This window comes from Bos indicus x Bos taurus, chromosome 21 (assembly GCF_003369695.1).
Source record: "Bos indicus x Bos taurus breed Angus x Brahman F1 hybrid chromosome 21, Bos_hybrid_MaternalHap_v2.0, whole genome shotgun sequence".
Taxonomy (NCBI): domain Eukaryota; kingdom Metazoa; phylum Chordata; class Mammalia; order Artiodactyla; family Bovidae; genus Bos; species Bos indicus x Bos taurus.
In genome coordinates this window covers 7,577,325-7,602,975 of record NC_040096.1, presented here as the reverse complement: position 1 = coordinate 7,602,975, position 25,651 = coordinate 7,577,325, and the positions used below count along the sequence as shown (strand labels likewise).

Below are 25,651 nucleotides of genomic sequence, written 5' to 3'. Positions count from 1 at the left end.
GGTCTGTCCTCAGCAGATCTTTGAGGGAGGGTATGGTCAGGAAACATTGAGGGTATGTGGACTTGGAAAAAATTTAAATTAATAAAATTTGTAAAATGGGAGTTCAGTCACTCAGTCGTGTCCGACTCTTTGTGACCCCATGGATTGCAGCACACCAGGCTCCCCTGTCCATCACCAACTCCCAAAGCTTGCTCAAACTCATGTCCATCGAGTTGGTGATGCCATCCAACCATCTCATCCTCGGTCATCTCCTTCTCATCCTGCCTTCAGTCTTTCCCAGCATCAGGGTCTTTTCCAATGAGTCAGTGCTTCGCATCTGGTGGCCAAAGTATTGGAATTTTAGCTATAGCATCAGTCCTTCCAATGAATATTCAGGACTGATTTCCTTTAGGATTGACTGGTTGGATCCTTGCTGTCCAAGAGACTTTCAAGAGTCTTCTCCAACACCACAATTCAAAAGCATCAGTTCTTCGGTGCTCAGCTTTCTTCATAGTCCAGCTCTCACATCCATACTTGACTACTGGAAAAACCATAGCTTTGACTAGACGGACCTTTGTTGGCAAAGTAATGTCTCTGCTTTTTAATATGCTGTCTAGATGGGGAAACAGTGGGAACAGTGTCAGACTTCATTTTTTGGGCTCCAAAATCACTGCAGGTGGTGACTGCAGCCATGAAATTAAAAGACGCTTACTTCTTGGAAGAAAAGTTATGACCAACCTAGATAGCATATTCAAAAGCAGAGACATTACTTTGCCAACAAGCTCTGTCTAGTCAAGGCTATGGTTTTTCCTGTGGTCATGTATGGATGTGAGAGTTGGACTGTGAAGAAGGCTGAATGCTGAAGAATTGATGCTTTTGAACTGTGGTGTTGGAGAAGACTCTTGAGAGTCCCTTGGACTGCAAGGAGATCCAACCAGTCCATTCTGAAGAAGATCAGCCCTGGGATTTCTTTGGAAGGAATGATGCTAAAGCTGAAACTGCAGTACTTTGGCCACCTCATGCGAAGAGTTGACTCATTGGAAAAGACTCTGATGCTTGGAGGGATTGGGGGCAGGAGGAGAAGGGGACGACAGAGGATGAGATGGCTGGATGGCATCACTGACTCGATGGATGTGAGTCTGAGTGAACTCCAGGTAATGGACAGGGAGGCCTGGCGTGCTGCGATTCATGGGGTTGCAAAAAGTCTGACACGACTGAGTGACTGAACTGAAACTGAACTGAGGGTGGTCATAGCTTTTCTTCCAAGGAGCAAGCATCTTTTAATTTCATGGCTGCAGTCACCAACTACAGTGATTTTAGAGCCCAAATAAAGAAAGTCTCTCACTATTTCCATTGTTTCCCCATCTATTTGCGAAGAAGACCAGATGCCATGATCTTAGTTTTCTGAATGCTATGTAAAATAGTATTAAAAAAGTTGACAAAGTTGGTGTAAAAGTAGCTCAATTAAGAGCAAAGAAAAGCAAATTTCTGGTGGCCAGGTAAATCAAAACAACCCTTTGGCAGAATGTCAATAAAAATCAAGAAGTATAAAATATTAATGCTTTACCTACCAGCAGTTTAACTTCTGGTAATTTATATTGGCAAATAACTTAAAGAAAGACAAAAGTTTTTTATAAGAATATTACGAATTATTGATACTAGCAAAAAATCGCAAATCTACCAGTGTTCTTTTGCGTAGTACATGTCCCGACTAGCCACAGACAGAACGTTGGTCTAAAGCTGGACCCCCCATCTCCTTCACCACCCCACATCTGTGCACCTCCCAGGCCTGTCATTTCCGCTCTCCGTACATCTGTATCAGCTCCGTCCAGGTCGCTCCATTCTCACGACACCGCCTGAGTCCGGGCTGTCACCGTCCCTACCTGGTCTGCTGCAGCATCTCCTGAGCCACCTCCCTGCTTATCTCTCTGCCGTCCAGGCCATTCTCCATGCTGCAGAGCAACACTTCTAGACAGACAATCTGATGATGTCCCTCTCCCTGCTTGAAAACCCTTAACTGCCCTTAGGGTGAAGCTCGAATTCCTTACCATGACTTTCCACACCCATTGCCCAGGGATCAGGAACTCCTTGCAGTTCCCCCAAATGTGTCAAATCTTGTCTTACCTTCAGAACTTTCCATGTACTCTGCCCCGTGCCTGGGTCGGTCTTCCCTGCCTCCTGGTACTTTCTGAGGCAGGCATCTGCATGCATTACCTTTGCTTCCTCACACCTCACTCACAGTACAATCTGGATTCTGTCCTCATCAGTGCCCCAGGGCTTCCCTCAACTAGGCCATCAATAAAAGAAAAAGAAAAACAAGAGAAGGAGAGGGAGAACTTTCCCAAAATTCACATATTGCACCAGCAGGCACGGTGCCCACGCTTCACAAATATTAACTCACTTTTCCTCCCAACAGCTCTGTGTCCTCCAGAACAGCAAAAGGTTTCAAAAGGAAGAGGATCTCTCTTTCTTCTTTACTTTTCTTCCTGTTTTTCTGGCAAAATCTTCTTTTTTGCTTTACCGATTTATCCTTCTTTATGCAACCAACGAATACCAACGTTCCTCAAGACTCTGTTATCCTTTTCCCTTCTCACTCCATGAAGCCTCCCTGGGTGATCTCACTCTCTCCCAAGGCAATTACTGTGTACAAGGGGAGGACTTTTTAAACTATTTTCTCAACTCTAGTCCTGATTATATAACTATCTAGCTGTTGCTGCTGCTTGGATGCCTTAGGGCATCTCAGACTCACCATCAAAACCTGAGCTCATCTGGTCATCCCTCAGTCACCCCTGCTCCCCCACACACATCTTCTCAGGTGTCCAGACTAGAAACCCAGGAGTCGTCTTCAACTCTTCCCCTTCCCTCTTTGTCCTGTATCCTTTCAATTTCTATATCTCATAAATTCTGCCTCCTAAATCTTTGTCATACCCAACTCCTTCATCCTTACTAACATCATCCTGGTTTAAGCCACCTCCATCTTCACCTTCACTACTTCAGTCTGGCTCCACTCCAGGCATACCCTCCCCCGTCTACTCTCTACATACCAGCCAGAATTACCTTTCAAAAAACAGTGCATTTAAATCTGGGCTATGCCATTTATTGACTGTGTACTCCTGGGCATATCACTCAACTGTCCTAATTCTTGACTGACTTATCTATAAAATGATAATAATAGTTAGGATAGTTATTAGTATTTAAGGGAGATGATCCAGAGAAAGTGAGAGAATGGCACACTCTAATAAACTGTGCATGGGAGTCTAAACAGTCATACAAATTTGTAAAGAAATAGCAATAAAGAACTCTCAGTACTGTATCATTATATCTGATTTGAAATAAAAAATGAGTTAGTCTATATTTTACAACTTTAATAGGGAAAAATTCTCAGAAAACAATTCAAAAGGTGCTTTTAGCAGATGACACCATATAAAAACATCAAACTGATGTGATGGTTAGTTGTATGCATCAGCTTGGCTAGGCGGTGGTGTCTAGTTGGTAGGTCAAATACTAGTACCTCATTGTTAGGTCAAATACTAGTTTAAATGTTGCTTTGAATGTACATTGTAGTCGTGATTAACATTTATGATCAGTAGACTTTGAATGAAGGAGATTACCTTCAACAATATGAGTAGGCCTCATACAGAACAAAAGGCTGAGGTTCCAGTAAAGAAGGGGGGCTGTGACATAGAGACTCTGCTTGTGTTTTCAGCTGGCCCACCTACCCTGTGGATTTCAGACTTGTCAGCCCCCACAACTGTGTGAGCCAATTCCTTAAATAAATCCTTCTCTTTCTCTATGTATACATCCAACTGGTTCTGTTTTGGAGAACCCTAACTGACACACTCACAGACGAATCTTTTAATGATAAAGTGGAACAGCAGCTACCAGATGACAGTTCTAAGTAACTTCAGGTAAAGGTTGCAGAATGTGGTAGAAAATAACCCTAATACCTTTGGTCACATAATCTGTACATAGATAAGCTTTAAAGTATAAAAAGCTTTGTCTGTGAAACAAGACTTAAATTACGCACCCGCATGAGAAAGCCACCTTCAGGGAGTCCCGGGTTGTTTGTGGAGCAGGCACGGGTAACAGAGGACTGGTAATCCCATGCTTGCCCACGTGGGCACCTATGTGAAGATGTTTGTTGAACTTTTACTCCAGGTGGTGTTGTATGTACCTAGAGCACATAACTAAGCCAGACATTCTCAGAGCTGCTATTCCACTTTAGTCTGTGAGAAGCAGTGGGTCAGAACAGCTTTGGTGGCCAGGACACTGCAGCTTACCTGTATAAGGTTGTTGATGGATGCATCGTGAAATCCCAGGGCTTGCTCTGCAGCTGCCAACTCCCGCAGTATTGGTACACACTCAAGACTTTTTTCACCTCTACTGATCTCAGTATATTCTAAAGCCTCTTGGTAGTGGGGCAGAGCTTCTTTTGATTTCTTCTGACCTTGATATACCCTAAAAAACAAAGGGATTATTTTTTAAATAATTAAAATGGGAGATACTGAAAATAAAAGATGCTGACTCCTATTCCCCAGGTTCATTTATTAGGCAGCTAAGCCTTATTTTCCTCCAAGGATCAGTAGGGCATAGTGGTTAAGAGGAGAGACATTGGGATAATCAGGAAGATTGAAATCATGGCTCTATCACTTACTAGGTGTAGCACCTTCAAGTCACTCAACAGTTTCTCATCTGTAAATTAACAAAAGGTATCTTGAAAAGAAAAAGCTATGTTAAAAGAAAACCTATGACAAACCTAGATAGTGTATTCAAAAGCAGAGACATCACTTTGCCAACAAAGGTCCATATAGTCAAAGCTATGGTTTTTCCAGTAGTCATGTACGGATGTGAGAGTTGAACCATAAAGAAGGCTCAGAGCTGGAAGAAATTGATACTTTTGAACTGTGGTGTTGGAGAATACTCTTGAGAGTTCCTTGGATAGCAAGGAAATCAAACCAGTCAGTCCTAAAGGAAATCAACCCTGAATATTCACTGAAAGGACTGCTGCTGAAGCTGAAGCTCCAATACTTTGGCTATCTGATGCAAATAGCCAACTCACTGGAAAAGACCCTTACTGGGAAAGATTGAGGGCAGGAGGAGAAGGGGGTGACAGAGGATGAGATGGTTGGATGGCATCACCGACTCAATGGACACGAGCATGAGCAAATTCCAGAAAACAGTGAGGGACAGAGAAGCCTGGTGTGCTGCAGTCCATGGAGTTGCAAAGAGTTGGACATGACTTAGCGACCGAAAAACAACAAGTTAACGATAATAACAGTGCCCGCTTCACTGCATTGCTATGAAGATTAAATTAAAGTGGTTGATACTAATAAAAAGAACATCTAGAATAGTCTCTGACACGTAGTAAGCACTGTGGAGGTGTTGGTTTAAAAAATATAAAATATTAAAACAACAACAGTAATCAGAAAGCACGCTAAGATGCTGATAACTAATCTACTGAGAAATTATAGAAATTTCCCAGTTTGATGAGGGTGTAAAGCACTCTCATTAACTGTTGGGAAGAATGTAATTTGGGTACAAGCTTTTCTATACCAGAATTATACATATATATGTATACATATTTCTGCTAATTGCACTTTAAGTAGTTTATCTTGAGAAACACTCTGGCACAAGAACTATATATAAGAATGTTTACTGAAGCATTCTTTGTAATACTGGAAAAGTATAACGCACTTAAAATACCTCAGTAGATTATTATTAAGTGGGTTATAGTAAGTACATCTACATTGTGGAATGCCATGTAGCCATTAAAGTTAATTTTGATCTGTATTTATCATCATAGAAGTATATCCACTATATATTATTCAGCAAAAAGGCAGATTACAAAACACTTTATATAATCTTGAAGAAAGTGAAAGTCACTCAGTTGTGTCTGACTCTGCTCCGTGATCTACACAGTCCTTGGAATTCTCCAGGCCAGAACACTGGAGTGGGTAGCCTTTCTCTTCTCCAGGGGATCTTCCTATCCCAGGATTGAACCCAGGTCTCCTGCATTGCAGGTGGATTCTTTACCAGCTAAGTCATAATCTTACACATGTGAAAATTTTGCATCTAATCTACATGTAAACATATGCATAAAGAGCTATCTAAATGTCACTAAAATGTTAGCAATAGTTATTTCTAAGGAGTTTTGAATTATTTTACTCTTACTTATACTTTATAAATTTCCCAAATTTTCTTCTATAAAAATATATTACTTTTACATGAGAAAAATGTTAATTTAAAGGTGGTAGTGGGAAAATCGCAGAAGGCACTGGGGACCCACTCCAGTACTCTTGCCTGGAAAATCCCATGGGCAGAGGAGCCTGGTAGGCTGCAGTCCGTGGGGTTGCTAAGAGTCGGACACGACTGAATGACTTCACTTTCACTTTTCACTTTCATGCATTGGAGAAGGAAATGGCAACCCACTCCAGCGTTCTTGCCTGGAGAATCCCAGGGACGGAATCCTGGTGGGCTGCCGTCTATGGGGTTGCAGAGAGTTGGGCACGACTAAAGTGACTTAGCAGCAGCAGCAGCAATTATAAAAAAAATTAATAAACAGAAACCTCAATTAAATAGAGTCAGGAGCCCAGAATTGGGAATTTTCCTGCCCTGGGAGGACAGCGGAGCCCAATGGGAAGAAGAAAGACTCCTCTTTATTCCTGGCAAGAACTTAGCCAGTGAAAAGTCATGGACTCTTTGTGTACTCTGGCTCTCTCAAATTCTTTCCTCTTCTATAAAAGCATTTTCCTTCCCTGGCCAGGTGGAGTCTTGCATATCATTCACCATGGTTTCAAACCCCCAGATTGAAATTTTCTGCCGACCCTTTATGAACCTAATTTTTTATTTCTGGAGAAATAACTGGCAGCCTTTTTTTTTTTTTTTTCCTAGGTCAACATAGTCATTGAATACTTTTCACAACTAGTTTGCCCTCGAGTAAATTTCAAAGGAAATGACTAAAAGGGTTACTTTTCAGATCTGTGGTTCAGATGATCATAGTGAAATAAAATGTTCATTGAATAGCTTATGAACTGGGATACGTTCTATAATTGTAAAGAGGTTGACAACACCAGAGGAGGTCAGGGATATGTTCCTGGACCAAGAAGCATCTAGGTTGTAACTTGCAGGAAATCTAACGTTGGATGGTTCTTTGAAGACCTACAAGACCTTTTAGAACTAACACCCAAAAAAGATGTCCTTTTCATTATAGGGGACTGGAATGCAAAAGTAGGAAGTCAAGAAACACCTGGAGTAACAGGCAAATTTGGCCTTGGAATACGGAATGAAGCAGGGCAAAGACTAATAGAGTTCTGCCAAGAAAATGCACTGGTCATAGCAAACACACTCTTCCAACAACACAAGAGAAGACTCTACACATGGACATCACCAGATGGTCAATACCAAAATCAGACTGATTAAATTCTTTGCAGCCAAAGATGGAGAAGCTCTATACAGTCAACAAAGACAAGACCAGGAGCTGACTGCGGCTCAGATCATGAACTCCTGATTACCAAATTCAGACTTAAATTGAAGAAAGTAGGGAAAACCACTAGACCATTCAGGTACGACCTAAATCAAATCCCTTATGATTATACAGTGGAAGTGAGAAATAGATTTAAAGGGCTAGATCTGATAGATAGAGTACCTGATGAACTATGGAATGAGGTTTGTGACATTGTACAGGAGACAGGGATCAAGAACACCCCCATGGAAAAGAAATGCAAAAAAGCAAAATGGCTGTCTGAGGAGGCCTTACAAATAGCTCTGAAAAGAAGAGAAGCCAAAAGAAAAGGAGAAAAGGAAAGATATAAGCATCTGAATGCAGAGTTCCAAAGAATAGCAAGAAGAGATAAGAAAGCCTTCCTCAACGATCAATGCAAAGAAATAGAGGAAAACAACAGAATGGGAAAGACTAGATATCTCTTTAAGAAAATTAGAGATATCAAGGGAACGTTTCATGCAAAGATGGGCTCGATAAAGGACAGAAATGGTATGGACCTAACAGAAGCAGAAGATATTAAGAAGAGGTGGCAAGAATACACAGAAGAACTGTACAAAAAAGACCTTCACGACCCAGATAATCATGATGGTGTGATCACTCACCTAGAGCCAGACATTCTGGAATGTGAAGTCAAGTGGGCCTTAGAAAGCATCATTATGAACAAAGCTAGTGGAGGTGATGGAATTCCAGTGGAGCTATTTCAAATCCTGAAAGATGATGCTGTGAAAGTGTTGCACTCAATATGCCAGCAATTTTGGAAAACTCAGCAGTGGCCACAGCACTGGAAAAGGTCAGTTTTCATTCCAATCCCAAAGAAAGGCAATGCCAAAGAATGCTCAAACTACCACACAATTGCACTCATCTCACATGCTAGTAAAGTAATGCTCAAAATTCTCCAAGCCAGGCTTCAGCAATAACGTGAACCATGAACTTCCAGATGTTCAAGCTGGTTTTAGAAAAGGCAGAGGAACCAGAGATCAAGTTGCCAACATCTGCTGGATCATGGAAAAAGCAAGAGAGTTCCAGAAAAACATCTATTTCTGCTTTATTGACTATGCCAAAGCCTTTGACTGTATGGATCACAATAAACTGTGGAAAATTCTGAAAGAGATGGGAATACCAGAACACCTGACCTGCCTCTTGAGAAATCTGTATGCAGGTCAGGAAGCAACAGTTAGAACTGGACATGGAACAACAGACTGGTTCCAAATAGGAAAAGGAGTACGTCAAGGCTGTATATTGTCACCCTGCTTATTTAACTTCTATGCAGAGTACATCATGAGAAACGCTGGACTGGAAGAAACACAAGCTGGAATCAAGATTGCTGGGAGAAATATCAATACCCTCAGATATGTAGATGACACCACCCTTATGGCAGAAAGTGAAGAGGAACTAAAAAGCCTCTTGATGAAAGTGAAAGTGGAGAGTGAAAAAGTTGGCTTAAAGCTCAGCATTCAGAAAACTAAGATCATGGCATCCGGTCCCATCACTTCATGGGAGATAGATGGGGAAACAGTGGAAACAGTGTCAGACTTTATTTTTTTGGGCTCCAAAATCACTGCAGATGGTGACTGCAGCCATGAGATTAAAAGACGCTTACTCCTTGGAAGGAAAATTATGACCAACCTAGATAGCATATTCAAAAGCAGAGACATTACTTTGCCAACAAAAGTCTGTCTAGTCAAGGCTATGGTTTTTCCTGTGGTCATGTATGGATGTGAGAGTTGGACTGTGAAGAAGGCTGAGCACCGAAGAATTGATGCTTTTGAACTATGGTGTTGGAGAAGACTCTTGAGAGTCCCTTGGACTGCAAGGAGATCCAACCAGTCCATTCTGAAGGAGATCAGCCCTGGGATTTCTTTGGAGGGAATGATGCTAAAGCTGAAACTCCAGTACTTTGGCCACCTGATGTGAAGAGTTGACTCATTGGAAAAGACTCTGATGCTGGGAGGGATTGGGGGCAGGAGGAGAAGGGGACGACAGAGGATAAGATGGCTGGATGGCATCACTGACTCGATGGACGTGAGTCTGAGTGAACCCTGGGAGTTGGTGACGGACAGGGAGGCCTGGCGTGCTGCGATTCATGGGGTCGTAAAGAGTCGGACACGACTGAGCGACTGAACTGAACTGAACTGAGCGTTGGAAAGAAGAGATTAATAGATGGTCTAGTAATGCTGGACTCATCTTCTAACTCTCTTAATGAGCTTAGAATGTAGTGGATACCAAGTAGCTTTATTGTTGTTAAGTTGTTCAGTCGGGTCTGACTCTTTTCGACCCCACGGACTGCAGTACGCCAGGCTTCCCTGTCCTCCACCATCTCCCGGAATTTGCTCAAACTCACATCTCTTGAGTTGGTGGTTCCACTTTGTACATATCATATTTTATTTTTTGAGAGAAAATCCACTAGCATCTATGGTGATAGAAAGAGGCTTTTAAATATATGGCTGGTAACAAATCACTTAGCCAAACAATTAGATTCCTGGTAGACAAAGATTAAGTAACTGAAAACAGGAGTCAGCAAACTGTGGTCTATGGACCAAATCTACTCACTGACTACTTTTGTAAATAAAGTTTTATTGACATAGTCAGGCCCACTTGTTTACTTATTATCTACAGCTGCTTTTGCACTACAGTGGCAGAGTTGAATAGTTGCAACAGACACTATATGGCCTACAAAGGCAAAAACATTTATGGTCTGGGTCTTTACAGAAAAAGTTTGTACACCAACTTTTTATCTAGAATCTAGAAAAAGTCACAAACTTTTAAAATGACCTCTGATTTTTTTTTTTTAACGTAATTTAGCCTAGAGAACTCAGACAATGCCATAGATATTTCATCAAAGGAAAACAAAATTCAATTTCCTTTCTTATCTTCATAAATGATGAAGAGTGTGCCAAGGAAGTAAAGAAGAGGTCCTTTGTTTCCAAAGTTGCCTGTAAAAGTCATAGAATAGTAATAAAGCCAACACAAATGCCAAGACGATTTCACCTGGGCAACAACTTTAAAAGAAAGCAATATCCACAGCTTAGCAATCAAGCTTATAAATGAGGAAAAAATAGAAAAGCACATGAAACAAGGCATACGTTAATTCATATATCAAAAATCCTTCCTTTCCTGAGATAGAACACAGAAGAAAAATATTTGGGGTTTTGTGAAGCCATCTAGCAACTATCTTAGCTGAAGCATGCACAGCACTCCAAGTTAACACAGCAGTATCTTTTCAGGTATCAAAATGTCATCCTTCAGACACACCTGACTCTCAGAATTTTCTAGAAAAGAATACAGTGTGAGAGGCAGGGCAATCAGTTACAAATACTGCGACAGGAGAAGAAAACCCAAACAGTAGTTTTAGCATCCTTCCTAACTAGGACACACAACTCTGGGCAAGTACAAGATGCTCTGAACCTTGGTTTCATCGTCTGAACACTGGGGTCCAGTAGGGTTGCCGTGAGCATCAAAGGAGATGTCTGAACGTGCTTTAAAACTGAAGCCAGCCATGCAGGCTGATATGAAGTGCCTACACACAATCATGCCCTTCACTCCTTCCCTCCCGGCCTGTGGTCTCTTTGGAACCGAGAGGCACAGTTTCGGGTGGTTCTCAAGTTGAAACGGGCTGAGGTGTGGGCTCAGCTTGTCCCCACCTGCATAAAATTCTACCCAAATAACGGGTAGAATCAGTCAAACTCATGCCTGCAAGTGAGGCAGGCATTTTCTTATACAACTGGGCTTTTTAAAAAATTGAGAATAATTTACTACAAGAGAAATATATAGTCATCATTAAATGAAGAGATATTAAAAATTAAAATATATCAATGTAATCACAACATCTAAAGATGACTGCTATACACTTTGATATATATACTTCCAGGTGATTTTCTATGCATTTTTTAAAAAGATCATAATGTTTTAGAACATGTAGCAATGAACGGTATACTATCGCTTTTAGTGGCTGCATGGTGCTATATAAAGTTTGACTGACCATTCATCTTCAAAAGTATTTGAAAGTGAAAGTGTTAGTTGCTCAGTCATGTCCGACTCTTTGCAACCCATGACTGTAGGCTGCCAAACTCCTCTGTCCATGGAATTCTTCAGGCAAGAACACTGGAGTGGGTTTCCATTCCTTTCTCCAGAGGATCTTCCTGATCCAGGGACTGAATCCGGGTCTCCTACATTGCGAGTGGATTCTTTACTGTCTGAGCTACCAGGGAAGTTCCCATCTTCAAAAATATTGTTTAGGACATATAAAAAAATGGATGGTGAAAAATACAGCTTGTGGAAAATTGTTACAAATCATATATTTCTGATGAGGGACTTGAATCCAGAATATATAAAGAACTCCTACAATAGTAATAAAAGATAAATAACCCAATTTAAAAACAAGCAAAACATCTGAATAGTCATTTCTCTGAAGATGCACACATAAAGAGATGTTCATCATTAGTCATCAAGACAACACAAATCAAAATTACAATGAGATACCACTTTACATCCATTAGGATGGTGGCATAACAACAATGATTTTTAAAAAGACAATAACAGTGTTGATAAGGATGTGGAGAAATTGGATCCTTACACACTGCTTGTGGTTATGTAAAATTGTACAGTTGCTTTGGAAAACAGTGTCAGTTTCTCAAAAGTTTAAACAAGGAATTCCTGGATGACCTCACAATACACTACTAGGTATATACCCAAAAGAAATGAAAACATACGTTAACATAAAGACTTGTACACGAATGTTCATAACTGCACAGTTCATAAGAGGCAAAAAGTAGAAACAACCCAAATGTCCACCAACTAATTGAAGAATGAATGAACAAAATGTGGTATGTTCATGCAATAAAATGTTATTTGGCCATAAAAGGGAAGTTTTGATATATGTTACAACACAGACGAACCTTGAAAAAAGTATGCTAAGTGAAAGGGACCGGTCACAGAAGACTACATACTATAAGGTTCCATTCATATGAAATGTGCTTAACAGGCAAATCCATACAGACTGAAAGTAGTAGTTTCCAGGGGTTGGGGAACTTGAGAATGGGGAGAGACTGCTAAGGGAATGAAAATGTAAAATTGCTTGTGGTGATGGTTGCATACTAAAAACCATCAAATTGTATACTTTAATTGAGTGAACTATATGGTATGTGAATTATATCTAAATAAATCTATTATTTTTGAAAAGTTTGTGAACATTTGGAAGCAAAATGAATTAGAGATGAGACTCAGTAATAACCATTAACAGTCATTTTTGTTTAAAGAAATAACTGTACTAAAATCATTAAGCAAAAATGAAAATATTTTAAGCTTAACATCATCTGCAAGCTAGACAGTACTCCTAACTTACTCATTTAAAGCAGCTCAGAAAGATATGTGGGTTTTGGCTCTAAATTGGTCCTGATTCACTGGATGATCCTACCCGACTCTTTTGGGGGGCAGGTTAGAACAGGTCCGGCTGCACCTGACACTCAGCACAGGGGCATTTCCACGGGGATGCCATAAATCACGGAAAAGGCAATGGCACCCACTCCAGTACTCTTGCCTGGAAAACCCCATGGACCGAGGAGCCTGGTGGGCTGCAGTCTATGGGGTCGCTAAGTCAGACACGACTGAGCAACTTCACTTTCACGCATTGGAGAAGGAAATGGCAACCCACTCCAGTGTTCTTGCCTGGAGAGTCCCAGGGATGGGGGAGCCTGGTGGGCTTCAGTCGTGTCCGACTCTGCAGTCGCACAGGGTCGGACATGACTGAAGTGGCTTAGCAGCAGCGGCTTAGCAGCAGCAGCAGCCATAAATCAGGCTTGAACATTGAGCTACTGGTCTCTCTTTAACCTTCCAGAGCTGTTGGCATGTCTCCTGAGGAGCTCTATGTCCTGTAGATCTCCAGGGGAAAGCCTCGGTCTATGCAAAGCAGTAAATTCACAGAAAGGAAAGACAACAAAAATATTTTTAATGGCATACTCTAGTAAATTAATTACACAATAAGTTTAAAAATGTTAATATATTTCATATCATGACCCCAGATGAGGAAACATGTAGAAATGGGTGATAAACCTGGAATTTTTTCCTGTCAGCTGATTGGTTCAAGCCAATAAGCTGTGGTTAAGGAAATTAGCCAAGTACTGGTAGGTCAGAGAAGAAAAATGAATTCAGTGTGGCTCCCAACTCCCAGATTAGCAGAATTCATGACGGGACAACATGAGGCTGGAACAGAAACACCAATCCTGTAGCCCAAAGCTGAGTGAAGCACACCAGGCCGTCTAGGGGATAATGGATGGATTTGGAGACATACCAGTGGCTCTGCCGGGACCCTGGTTTCCCTGAACTTGATGAGTTCAGACGACTCATGAGAGTCATCTAAGCATTCCCGTTTGGCTTCCATGATGCCGGTTCTCTTCTCTGCGGACCTTTGCTTGTCCTTCTATCTGGAGTGTTCTCCCTTCCATTTCTGCCTGGCTAACTGCCATTCATCTTTCTACCATCTCTCTTCCAGTTTCAGTTTGGCTGTCTCCTCCTTAAGTTAGCCTTCCCTGCAAGGGCCAGAACTAGTGTGAGACCAGGGAGACATTAGGATACATCATTTAAGGAGGTGCTCATGCTCAGGGTTGGAAAAGAGCAGGGTTGGCATCCAGGTGTGAGTGCCTCCTTAAATGGTGTGGTTTGGGCACCTGGCTTCCTCATCCTAGTGCTGGCTCAGTTCCCTGACATCCCAGGCTGGGCTGGGTGCCTCTGTGAACACCTGACTGTGCTCCCACAGAACTGTGAACCTCCCTGCTCTGGATACATCTCTCATAGTGAATTATAAGTGCCTGGAGATTCAGCACTATCCCTTTAGGCAGGACTCTGAGAAAGCAGAGGCCAAGTCTAACACATTCATCCTGACATCCCCAGCAACTTGCGGTGTCTAACACATAGTGCGTGCTTGTTGTCTATGGAAGGATAAAGGAGACAAGGCAGAGGGAAAAACCTGCAGATTCATTGACTTTGAGGCTATAGTTCTTACCTTAATTTTCATAGATGTTTGGAATAAATTTTAGGGAAAATATTTAAGAAAGGAACATATTTTCACATTGATATAGTAGCAAAAATATTAAACTGTTCCTCTAATTAAAGGTTGGAGAAATTATTGAAATTTTATAAAGGGTTAGGGTAGAAACCTTGTAAGAATCTATTAGGCATTGAGTTGTGTACTCCCAACTCAAATTCACCCTCAGTATACCTTAGTCTTCATCCTTAGTACCTCAAAATGTGACTTTATTTGGAGATAGCATCATTGCAGACATAATTAACTATATTAAGAAAATGTCATACTGGATAATATTTGCAACCCCATAGACTATAGCCCGCCAGGCTTCTCTGTCCATGGAATTCTCCAGGCAAGAATACTAGAGTGGGTAGCTGTTCCCTTCTCCAGGGGTTCTTCCTGACCCAGGGATCAAATCCAGGTCTCCTGCACGGCAGGTGGATTCTTTACCATCTGATCCACCAGGGAAGCCCCACTATAACTGATATCCTTATAAAAGGAGAAACTCAGATACAGAGACACAGGGAGAATGCCATGTGAACATAAAGGCAGAGACTGGTGTGATGTATCTGTCAGACAAAGAACACCAAAGTTGCCAGTTAGGAGAGAGTCGTGGAACACCTCATAGTCCCCAGAAAGAACCAACATCACCCAGGTGTTCATCTCAGAACTGAGAGAGAATAACTTTTCGTTAAGTCTCCTCACTGGCAGTACTTTGTTATGGCAGCCCTAACAAACTAGAGCAGAACTCCTGCTGGCTGACTCCAGGCTCAGAGATTTTCCTTTCATCAGCACCCTGCCAGATGAATACTGGGTGTGCTCACCCAGGGCAGCTAGTTAGATAGGGAAGCATCAATTTTTCTTTTTTAAATCACATTGTGGTCAAGTCCAAATGGTAACTTTCCATTACTTCGCTGCCTGGAAATTTAATTTGAGTATCTGCTGAGAAGGAGACCTGGAAGGAGGCAATTTCAGCAGGAACCAACACATGGCTTTCATTGACAATAGTTTCGCCCTTGTTACAAGAAGGTCTGCATGATGGCACAGACCTCTTGAATCCAGTGACATCCAACAAGCTGTTGGCAGGAGGCCCAGCCCTGAAGGGACATAGTCACACATGAAGGTGACCTGTTGCCATTTCTGAACTCTCTAAGTTTAAAGATTTTTGTCAAACTATCCTTGGCCTCACATTTCAAACCCTAGAGAATTCTTCAGACTCTGAGTCCATGTTTCATCTGTAGGTAAAGCTATTTACCTCCTCACTTAATTTAATAATAATTTTATTCAAAGTGAAAAAAATCAGATCCCTCATACCATGTACACAAAAGTTCCAAGTGACTTGGAGATCTCAATTTAAAAAGCAAAGCTTTGATCTGTTTGAGAGAAAATATAAGGAAAAGTAATATATGATTTGGAAATATGGCAGGGCTCCCATGGTGGCTCAGACAGTAAAGAATCCACCTGCAATGCAGGAGATGCCAGTTTGATCACTGGGTCAGGAAGATCCCCTGGAGAAAGTAATACCTACTCCAGTATTCTTGCCCGGAGAATTCCACGGACAGAGGAGCCTCAGTTCAGTTCAGTCGCTCAGTCGTGTCCGACTCTTTGAGACCCCATGAATCGCAGCACGCCAGGCCTCCTGTCCATCACCATCTCCGGAGTTCACTCAAACTCATGTCCATCGAGTCAGTGATGCCATCCAGCCATCTCATCCTCTGTCGTCCCCTTCTCCTCCTGCCCCCATCCCTCCAAGCATCAGAGTCTTTTCCAATGAGTCAACTCTTTGCATGAGGTGGCCAAAGTACTGGAGTTTCAGCTTTAGCATCATTCCTTCCAAAGAACACGCAGGGCTGATCTCCTTTAGAATGCACTGGTTGGATCTCCTTGCAGGCCAAGGGACTCTCAAGAGTCTTCTCCAACACCACAGTTCAAAAGCAGTCAATTCTTCGGCTTTCTTCACAGTCCAACTCTCACATCCATACATGACCACTGGAAAAACCATAGCCTTGACTAGATGGACCTTTGTTGGCAAAGTAATGTCTCTGCTTTTGAATATGCTGTCTAGGTTGGTCATAACTTTCCTTCCAAGGAGTAAGTGTCTTTTAATTTCATGGCTGCAGTCACCATCTGCAGTGATTTTGGAGCCCCCCAAAAATAAAGTCTGACACTGTTTCCACTGTTTCCCCATCTATTTCCCATGAAGTGTTGGGACCAGATTCCATGATCTTGGTTTTCTGAATGTTGAGCTTTAAGCCAACTTTTTCACTCTCCTCTTTCACAGGCTGCAATTCATGGGGTTGCAAAGGGTTGAACACTGCAAAGAGTGACTAACACTTTCTTTTCACTTCAACTCCATAATTTTGAGATAGGTAATGACTTCTTAAATAAGTTACAGATCATAATGAAAGAGGTTTGGTAAATTAGGTCACATTAAAAATAAAAATTCCTGTGGATCAAAATTCATCGTAAAGAAAGTGATAAGGGCAGACTACACATTAGGGTGCACACAATATATGTAAGCAGCAAATGACGTGTCATCAGAAATTGGAAAAATATCTACAAGTTAATAAGAAAAATGCAAATAGCTCAGTTAAAAAATTGAGTAAAAGAAATGAGTAGACATTTTACAGAAAGAAATTCTAAATGTCCAGCAGATGTATGAAAAGATATCAAATCTCGCTATTAGGAAATGCAATTACAGAAATTACATGATTGGCAAAGACAAAAAGTCTGACAAGATCAAGTGTTGACAAGGATGTGGAGTCATGGGAATTACTGCTGGTGAGAGCACAAACTGATGGAAAGCAAACTCAGTAAAGGTAATGATGTGGATACTTGTCAATTAAGCTATTCCCCTCCTGAGGAAATACCTCAAAAGAGAATCTTGTACATGTGCCCGTGGAAACATGTATAAAAATGATCAAATCAGAAGCAATCTAGGTATTCACCCTCAGAGAATGCATATGTAAATTAAAGTCAGAGTAAATATAATATGAAGGCTTAAAATGAATAGACTAATATCAATTGATGTGGATACATCTCAAAAATAGAAAAGTAATGGGTGGAAAAAGCAAGCTACAGAAGGAAACATATATATGAGGTATAAAAAGATGAAAAATAATACTGTATATTTTTATGGTTATACAAATATAGATTCAGAGGAATGAAAAACACAAAATTCAATATCACAATTGCCTGTAACATGGGGAGAAAAAAACAGGATTAAGAAGAAAGCGTAACAGGCTTCCACTTATCTGCAGTGTTCTACTTGGAAACTTGGTGGCATGCACATGAGTATTCATAGAACAACATCTTTAATTTTATATGCCTGAGATATTTGGTTAAAATACTTGTTTAGTGTGCAGAGAACGAGGCACATGCCACTCTCATCCTTTGAAGTTGCTGCCGCAGCTATGCCAGGGTCCTGGCACCACCAGCCAGAAATGGAGGCTATCAGGCTGATGCAATCTGCAATGAGCCTTCTGGAGCTCATTGAGGGTCCACTGTTCACATAAAAGAAAATACAAAATGGAAAATAAAATTACTTAGCTTCACAATCTATTTAATGAAAAAAGGGATTGAGGGAGTACTACATCAGGAAATAACTAAATTATAGTCTGACCTCCATTTCCAACTCATTTAAAGCATCAGTCAATTTCTGGCAATCTTGTTTGTCTCCATCTGCTCATAAGTAATGTGTGGGAGAGCAACCCTGTCTCCTTTTCTTTCCTATCTACCTGCCAGGGATGTTTTGAGGATTTATCACCTAGTGGGCCCATAACGTGTTTGGGCATCTTTAGGAAACACACTAGAGACAGATGAAAAGAGAGAATTTTGAACAACACAGTGTGGCAGTATGTGAATTTGGCAGGTCCACAACTTAAACCACAGCATATTTTATTGAATGAAAATATATCTGTAGTAACTCTACAGAGCACATGACAAGATACTATCTCATTTCAGATGAGCTTCAGAAGATCCCACAGGGATGGAGACTTGTTTTCATCTGCAACGAACAAGTGAAATCTCCTCTGATATTACTAAAGCAATAGGAGGTTTCCTTTTATTTATTTGAAATGCATTTTTAGTAGCATGTTATTCAGAATTTGACACTATATTCTGCATTATGGAAAGTAACTTTAAAAGATCTAAATAAGTATGTGTATCTAGGAGTTAAATATTCTTTAAACCACAAGAATGGGTGACAATCTAGTTGTATACCTCCAGTCTTTCCTTTCATAACTGATTTTTCTTGGAGAATATTAGTATACTGGTATGAAAATACCAGTTTCTCTTCCGAATTGTGACTTCTTTATCTTTTGGATAAATCTCTGTGCAGCCCCAAGGCTCGTGAGGGTTTAAATTACTTTATTTATTTACTTGGCTACATCGGGTCTTAGCTGAGGCACATGGCATCTTTTGTTGCGGTGCACAGACGCTCTCACACCTCTCCTGTGGCACGCAGGCTCTGTAGTTGCTGCATGCGGGCCTCAGTAGCTGTGGTGTGTGTTGCTCTGTAGCATGTGGGATCTTAGTTCCCAGACCAGGGATCAAGCCCACGTCCCCTGCATTGCAAGGTGGATTCTTAAGCACTAGACCACCAGAAAAGTCCTGAGGGTTTCCTTTTAAAAGCTCGAGAATTTGGCAAGAATACTGAGCACCAGTGAAAAGCAGAGGCCTTGTGGGAATGTTGCTGATGATGCAAATCTAATGAAAAAGTCAGTCTCGAGAGAGGAAAAGTAGGGTTTTCTAGAGTCAAATGAGAAAACGTTTAAATCTGGGTCTCCTGCTACCATCTGGCATACAAAGGTAAAGCCTGGGTTCTATAGAGGATATGGTCAGTTTTCCATTCTGCACAGTGAATGGGCCCTGTGCTGTGGTGAGGAGTGTGGACACCAGAGTTGGACTGAGACCTGGCTCTACTCCGCTGCTCCCCAGCCCTGGGAAATGACCTCAACTTCTCTCAGCTTCAGTTTCTTCATTTGAAAATGAGAATGTGAAGGGTACCACCTCATAGGGAGGACTGCAGATTAAATGATGAGATGAGGTCTGCAAAGCACTTAGCAGGAGCCTGACACAGAAGGTGGTCAAGAATTGCTAGTTAGTGTGGTTATTTAAAATCATTATTAAGTGCAGATGTTTAAGGGAAATGTATTTATATAGATAGAGTGTTAGGAAAAGACAAAGGTTCTTTGCAGTTCTCTGAAATAGTAAAGCTGTTTGAAGAAAATGAAAACTCTAATTTGAGAAGATATAGGTACGCCAATGTTCATAGCAGTATTATTTACAATAGCCAGGACATAGAAGGGGCTTCCAAGGTGGCATAGTGGTAAAGAATTTGCCTGCCAATGCAGGACGCACAAGAGACATGGGTTTGATCCCTGGGTTGGGAAGATCCCATAGAGTAGGAAATGGCAACCCATTCCAGTATTCTTGCCTGGAAAATTCCACAGACAGAAGAACCTGGTAAGGTTACAGTCCATGGTGTTGCTAAGAGTCAGACATGACTGAGGACACATTACATACATACACAAGCTATAGATAGATGCCACCTATGTGCCCATCAACAGATGAGTGAATACAGAAGATGTGAGATACATACACACACAGAACAGAATACTACTCAGACGTGAAAAGAATAAAACTCTGTAAGATAGATAATTATGCTTAGTGAAATAAGTCAGAACAAGACAAGTACAGTCTATATTATCACTTATATGTAGAACCAAAAAATAAAAGAATCAGATGAATAAAACAAAACAGGAACAGACTCACAGGTATAAAGAACAAACCAGTGGTTACCTGGGGGGAGAGGCATGAGGGAGGGGCAAGATGGAGTAGTGGAGTAAGAGGTGCAAACTGCTGCTGCTGCTGCTGCTCAGTCGCTTCAGTCGTGTCCGACTCTGTGCGACCCCATAGACTGCAGCTCACCAGGCTCCCCCGTCCCTGGGATTCTCCAGGCAAGAACACTGGAGTGGGTTGCCATTTCCTTCTCCAATGCATGAGAGTGAAAAGTGAAACTGAACTCGTTCGGTCGTGTCTGACTCTTAGCGACCCCAAGGACTGCAGCCTCCCAGGCTCCTCTGCCCTTGGGATTTTCCAGGCAAGAGTACTGGAGTGGGGTGCCATTTCCTTCTCTGAGGTACAAACTACTAAGTATAAAATTGATAAGTAACAAAGATACATTGTACAGCACAGGGAGATTTAGCCAGTATTTTGTAATAAGGTAAAATGAAGTACAGCCTATAAAAATATTGAATCGGTATGTTGTACACCTGAAACTAATATTATAAATCAGTTATAATTCAACAAAAAATAAAAATAGTAAAGCTTTAGAGGATTCAATAATAAAAAAGTAGATAAAAGTCTATGAAAGTAATGGCAGGAGGAGTCAGGATGGCAAGATAGGAGGATGTAGAATTCGTCTCTCTTCACAAATACATCAAGAATTACATCTACAAATGGAATAATTCTCACAGAGCAAAACATTAGCAGAAGACTTTAGACACCTAAAAGGATAAGACAAAATCTTCTTGCAATAGGTAGGATGAAAGAAAGAAAAGAAGAAAAGAGGAATCAGAAGAGAGACCAGCATTCTCAGTGGGACATTAAAGGTGAGAAGACATTCCCACACTCAGGAAAACCCCCTCATGTTGTGGAAATCAGCTGGGACAGAAAAGGAACTTTTGGGGATCAAAGGAGAACACAGCAGTGGACTGTGGAAGGCAAGACAAAGTAAGAATTGCGTGCGTGATCTGTATTGCAGCCCCATGCACCCCAACCTGAGCTGTGGGCTCAGGGAGAGGACTGCAGCTGGTTGTGCAGATACAAAAGAGGGGACGTGAGTGAGGAGCTCTATAGCCGGGAATGCCGCTAAAGGAAGCGTGGTCTGCCTAGGAACCTATGTGTGTGCCATTGTTGAGTGATGGGCAAGGGTGGAGCCACCCCCACCCCACACCCCAGCCCCTGCCTCTGTGGGCGCTGGGAGGGACCCCACCAGAAAAACCATGTCCCAACATGGGAGACCTCCTGTAGCCCAGACTCAGGACTGAGAGATGGATAGCCTTTTCTTGATTCCAGTCTACTGCAACTGCCTGACACTTGCCTCAGTCTGTTGTACCTGCCTGCCGGTTTCCACCACCACAGGCACTTCACACACACCCCAGTTTGGCCAGGATATCCCTCCCTGGCCTAAGCAAGTAGACAGTCAGACAGTGTCACTCTGCTGGGTCTGACTCTTTGTGGCCCCAGGACTGCAGCTCACCAAGCTCCTCTGTTCATGGCAAGAATACTAGAATGGAGTGTGATTCCCTACTTCAGGGTATCTTCCCAACCCAGGGATCAAACCTGTGTCTCTTGCATCTCCTGCGCTGGCAGGTGGATGCTTTACCACTAGCACCACCTGGGAAGCACCCACCCCCCAAGTGAGTAAATGTGCCCCTATTAGTCACTGCTTTTGCTCCCTCTTGCCTATGGGCCTGAGGGGGGCACGCACACCAAGGTAAGGGTGAAATCAAAGGCGAGCCCCAGGGGTGCTGCAGCTAAGAGGAGGAAAGGAAATCTCTCCACGCAGTTGCACCAGCTGTGGATTCAATCCCTGCGAGCTGCTTGGTAAATCCCGCATCTGTGGAATATCTGAGTGGACAATGAGTGTTCCCACAGCTGAGACTGGTCTAGCTTTAGCAGCAGTGAATTTTGGGGCAAGTACATGAAGGAGTTAAGCCACATCAGAGTCTAAGCTGCTGAAACAGTGCCCACCAGTGGGTCCAGAGATCTACCCAGAGGTATTGAAGGGCTTCCTGGGGAGGCGGGGGTTGGCTGTGGCTCACTGCGGGAGCAAGAACACCGACAGTGGTTCAGCCGCTCGGTTGTATCTGATGCTTGTGACCCCGTGGACTGCAGCATGCCAGGCTTCCCTGTCCACTGACAGTAGAGGCCCCAGGAAAATATTATTATTACTATTATTCTTTTTTGTTTGTGTCATTTTGTTCAGTTGTTTTATTATTTATTATTTGTATTTTAAATGTATTTTTAAATACATTTAAAAAATTGTTTTTGTGCGCTTGTTTTATGTTTTCTTTGGTATTTTTTTAGTTCACTTTCTGTTTTTGTTAGTTTAGTCTTTCTTGATGTTTGCATTTTTTAGTTTCTTGTTCTCTTGTTTTTCAGGGTTTTTTCTTTCTTTTCTTTTTTTCCTTGTTTGTTTCTATTTTTTTGGTTTTGTTTTTATCATTTGTCTTGGGTTTGGCTTGTCTTTGCTTTCTTTTCCTTTTTTCTTTTTTCTCTTTCATGCTGCACAGCTTGTGGGCTTCTTGATTCCCTGACCATGGGTCAAGCCTGGGTGGGTGCATCAAGTCCAGGATGTTGGACCACCAGAGAATTCCTGGGCCCAGGGAATAGTAATCGGCATGTGTTCTCCCAGAGGTAGCCACGTTGACACCAAGACCTGGCTCTCCACAACTGCCTGCAGACTCCAGTGCTGGACACCTCATGCCAAACAACCAGCAAGATGGGATCACAGACCTACCCAACATCAGACATGCTGCCTAAAGTCATCTTAGCTTGCAGACACCCCCAAACACCACGTAATGTGGCCCTGTTCATCAGAGGGGAAAGTCTCAGCTTCACACACCAGAGCACAGGCTCCAGTCCTCCCACCGGGAAGACTACACAAGTCCCTGGACCAACCTCATCCACCAGGGCATAGACAACAGAAGCAAGAGGAACTGTGGCTCTGTAAGCTGTGGAAAGGAGACTGTAAATATAGTAAGTTAGACAAAATGAGACGACGGAGAAGTGTCCTGCAGATGAAGAAGCAAGGTTAAAAAAAATCACACAACCAAGTAAATAAAGATGAAATAGACAATCTACCTGAAAATGAATTCAAGGCAATGATGATAAAGATGACTCAAATTCTTATAAACAGAATGGAGGCACACATTGAGAAGACACAAGAAACGTTTAACAAGAACCTATAAAAACTAAAGAACAAGTAATCAGTGATTAATGGCATGATAACTGAAATGAAAAAAAATACACTGGAAAGAATCAACAGCAGAATATCTGAGGCAGAAGAACAATTAGTTAGCTGGAAGACAGAATGGCAGAAATAACTGCCATGGACCAGAATAAAGAATGAAAAGAAATGAGGATGTCTTAGAGACCTTCAGAACAACATTAAAAGCACCAACATTCAAATTATAGAGGTTCTAGAAGAAGAGAAAGAAAAAGGGACTGAGAAAATATTTGAAGAGATTATAGTGGAAAACTTCCCTAACAAAGAAAATTAAATAGTCACCAAAGTCCAGGAAGTGCAGAGAGTCCCATACAGGTAAACCCAAGGAGAAACACACCAAGACATATATTAATCAAACAAAAATTTAAAACAAAAGAATATTAAAAGCTGAAAGGAAAAAGCAATAAGTAACATATGAGAGAATCCCTATAAGGTTATCAGCTGATTTTTCAGCAGAAACTCTGCAAGTCAGAAGGGAATGGCAGGATATATTTAAAGTGATGAAAGGAAAACACCTACAACCAGTTTCTCTTCCAGAAACTATCTCATTAAGGTTTGACAGAGAAATCAAAAGCTTTAAGCAAAACCTAAGAGAATTCAGCACCAAAAACCAGCTTTATAACAAATGATAAAGGAAATTCTCTAAGTGAGAAACACAAGAGGAAGACCTACAAAAACAATCCCAAAACAATTAACAAAATGGTAATAGGAACATACATATTGATAATTAACTTAAATGTACGTGGATTAATGCTACAACCAAAAGATATAAATTGGCTGAATAAATAAAAAGACCTGTATACATGCTATTTACAAGAGACTCACTTCAGACCTAGGGACATATTCAGACTGAAAGTGAGGGGATGGAAAAAAATATTCCAAGCAAATGGAAATCAAAAGAAAGCTGGAGTAGCAGTACTCATGTTAGACAAAATAGACTTCAAAATAAAGACTATTACAAGAGACAAGGAAAGATGCTACACAAAAATCAAGGGATCAATTCAAAAAGGAGATATAGCAATTGTAAACATTTTTGTCCCCAAATAGGAGCACCTCAATACATAAGGCAAATGATGACAGCCATAAAAGCAGAAATCAACAGTAACACAATACTAGTGAGGGACTTTAACACCCCACTTATTCCAGTGGATAATTCATCCAGACAGAAAATTAATAAGGAAACACAAGTCTTAAATGACACATTAGACTTATATGGGCTTAACTGATATTTATAGGACATTCCATCTGAAAGCAGCAGAATACACTTTCATCTCAAGTACACATGGAACATTCTCCAGAATAGATCACATCTTAGGTCACAAATCAAGCCTCAGTAAGTTTAAGAAAATTGAAATTGTATTAAGCATCTTTTTTGATGACACTGCAGTTAGAAATCAATTACAGGAAGAAAAGAAACTGAAAAAACACAAATACATGAAGGCTAAACAACAGGCTACTCAATAACCAAGTGATCACTGAAGAAATCAAAGAGGAAATTAAAAAAAAAACTAGAAACAAATGACAAAAAAGCACAATGACCCACAAACCTATGGGATGCAGCAAAAACAGTTCTAAGAAGGAAGTTAGCAATACAACCTCACCTCAAGAAACAAGAAAAATCTCTAATAAACAATCTAATCTTATACCTAAAGCAACTAGAGAAAGAAGGAAAAAAACCCAAAGTTAGTTGGAGGAAAGAAATCATAAAGATCAGAGCAGAAATGAATGAAATAGAAACAAAGAAAACAAAAGTAAAGATTAATGAAACAAAAAGCTGGCTGTTTGAGAAGATAAATGAACTTGATAAAATTTTACCCAGACTCATTAAAAAAAAAGGGAGAGGACTTAAATCAATAAAATTAGAAATAAAAAAGAAGTGACAACTGACAGCACAGAAATAGAAAGGATCCCAAGAGACTACTACAAGTAAACATAAACATTAATGGAAAGCCTGAAAAACGGGCAAATTGTTAGAAAAGTACAACCTTCCAACACGGAACCAGGAAGACACAGAAAATATGAACAGACACATCACAAGTAATGAAATTGAAACTATGATTAAAAATCTTCCAACAAACAAAAGTCCAGGAACAGATGCCTTCACAGGCAAATTCTATCAAACATTTAGAGAAAAGCT

The 25,651-nt window shown here is 41.2% G+C and overlaps 1 protein-coding gene across 7 annotated transcripts in view; it reads right to left on the bottom strand.

The window, feature by feature from the left end:
• The window catches only part of TTC23 (tetratricopeptide repeat domain 23), a 158,583-nt gene that overhangs the window by 50,570 nt on the left and 82,362 nt on the right, over positions 1-25,651 (bottom strand). For all 7 annotated transcript variants that reach the window (XM_027521741.1, XM_027521736.1, XM_027521740.1 and 4 more), the window contains one exon: positions 4,260-4,437. In XM_027521741.1, the coding sequence (XP_027377542.1) occupies positions 4,260-4,437 (178 nt within the window). The remainder of the gene's footprint in view (positions 1-4,259; positions 4,438-25,651) is intronic.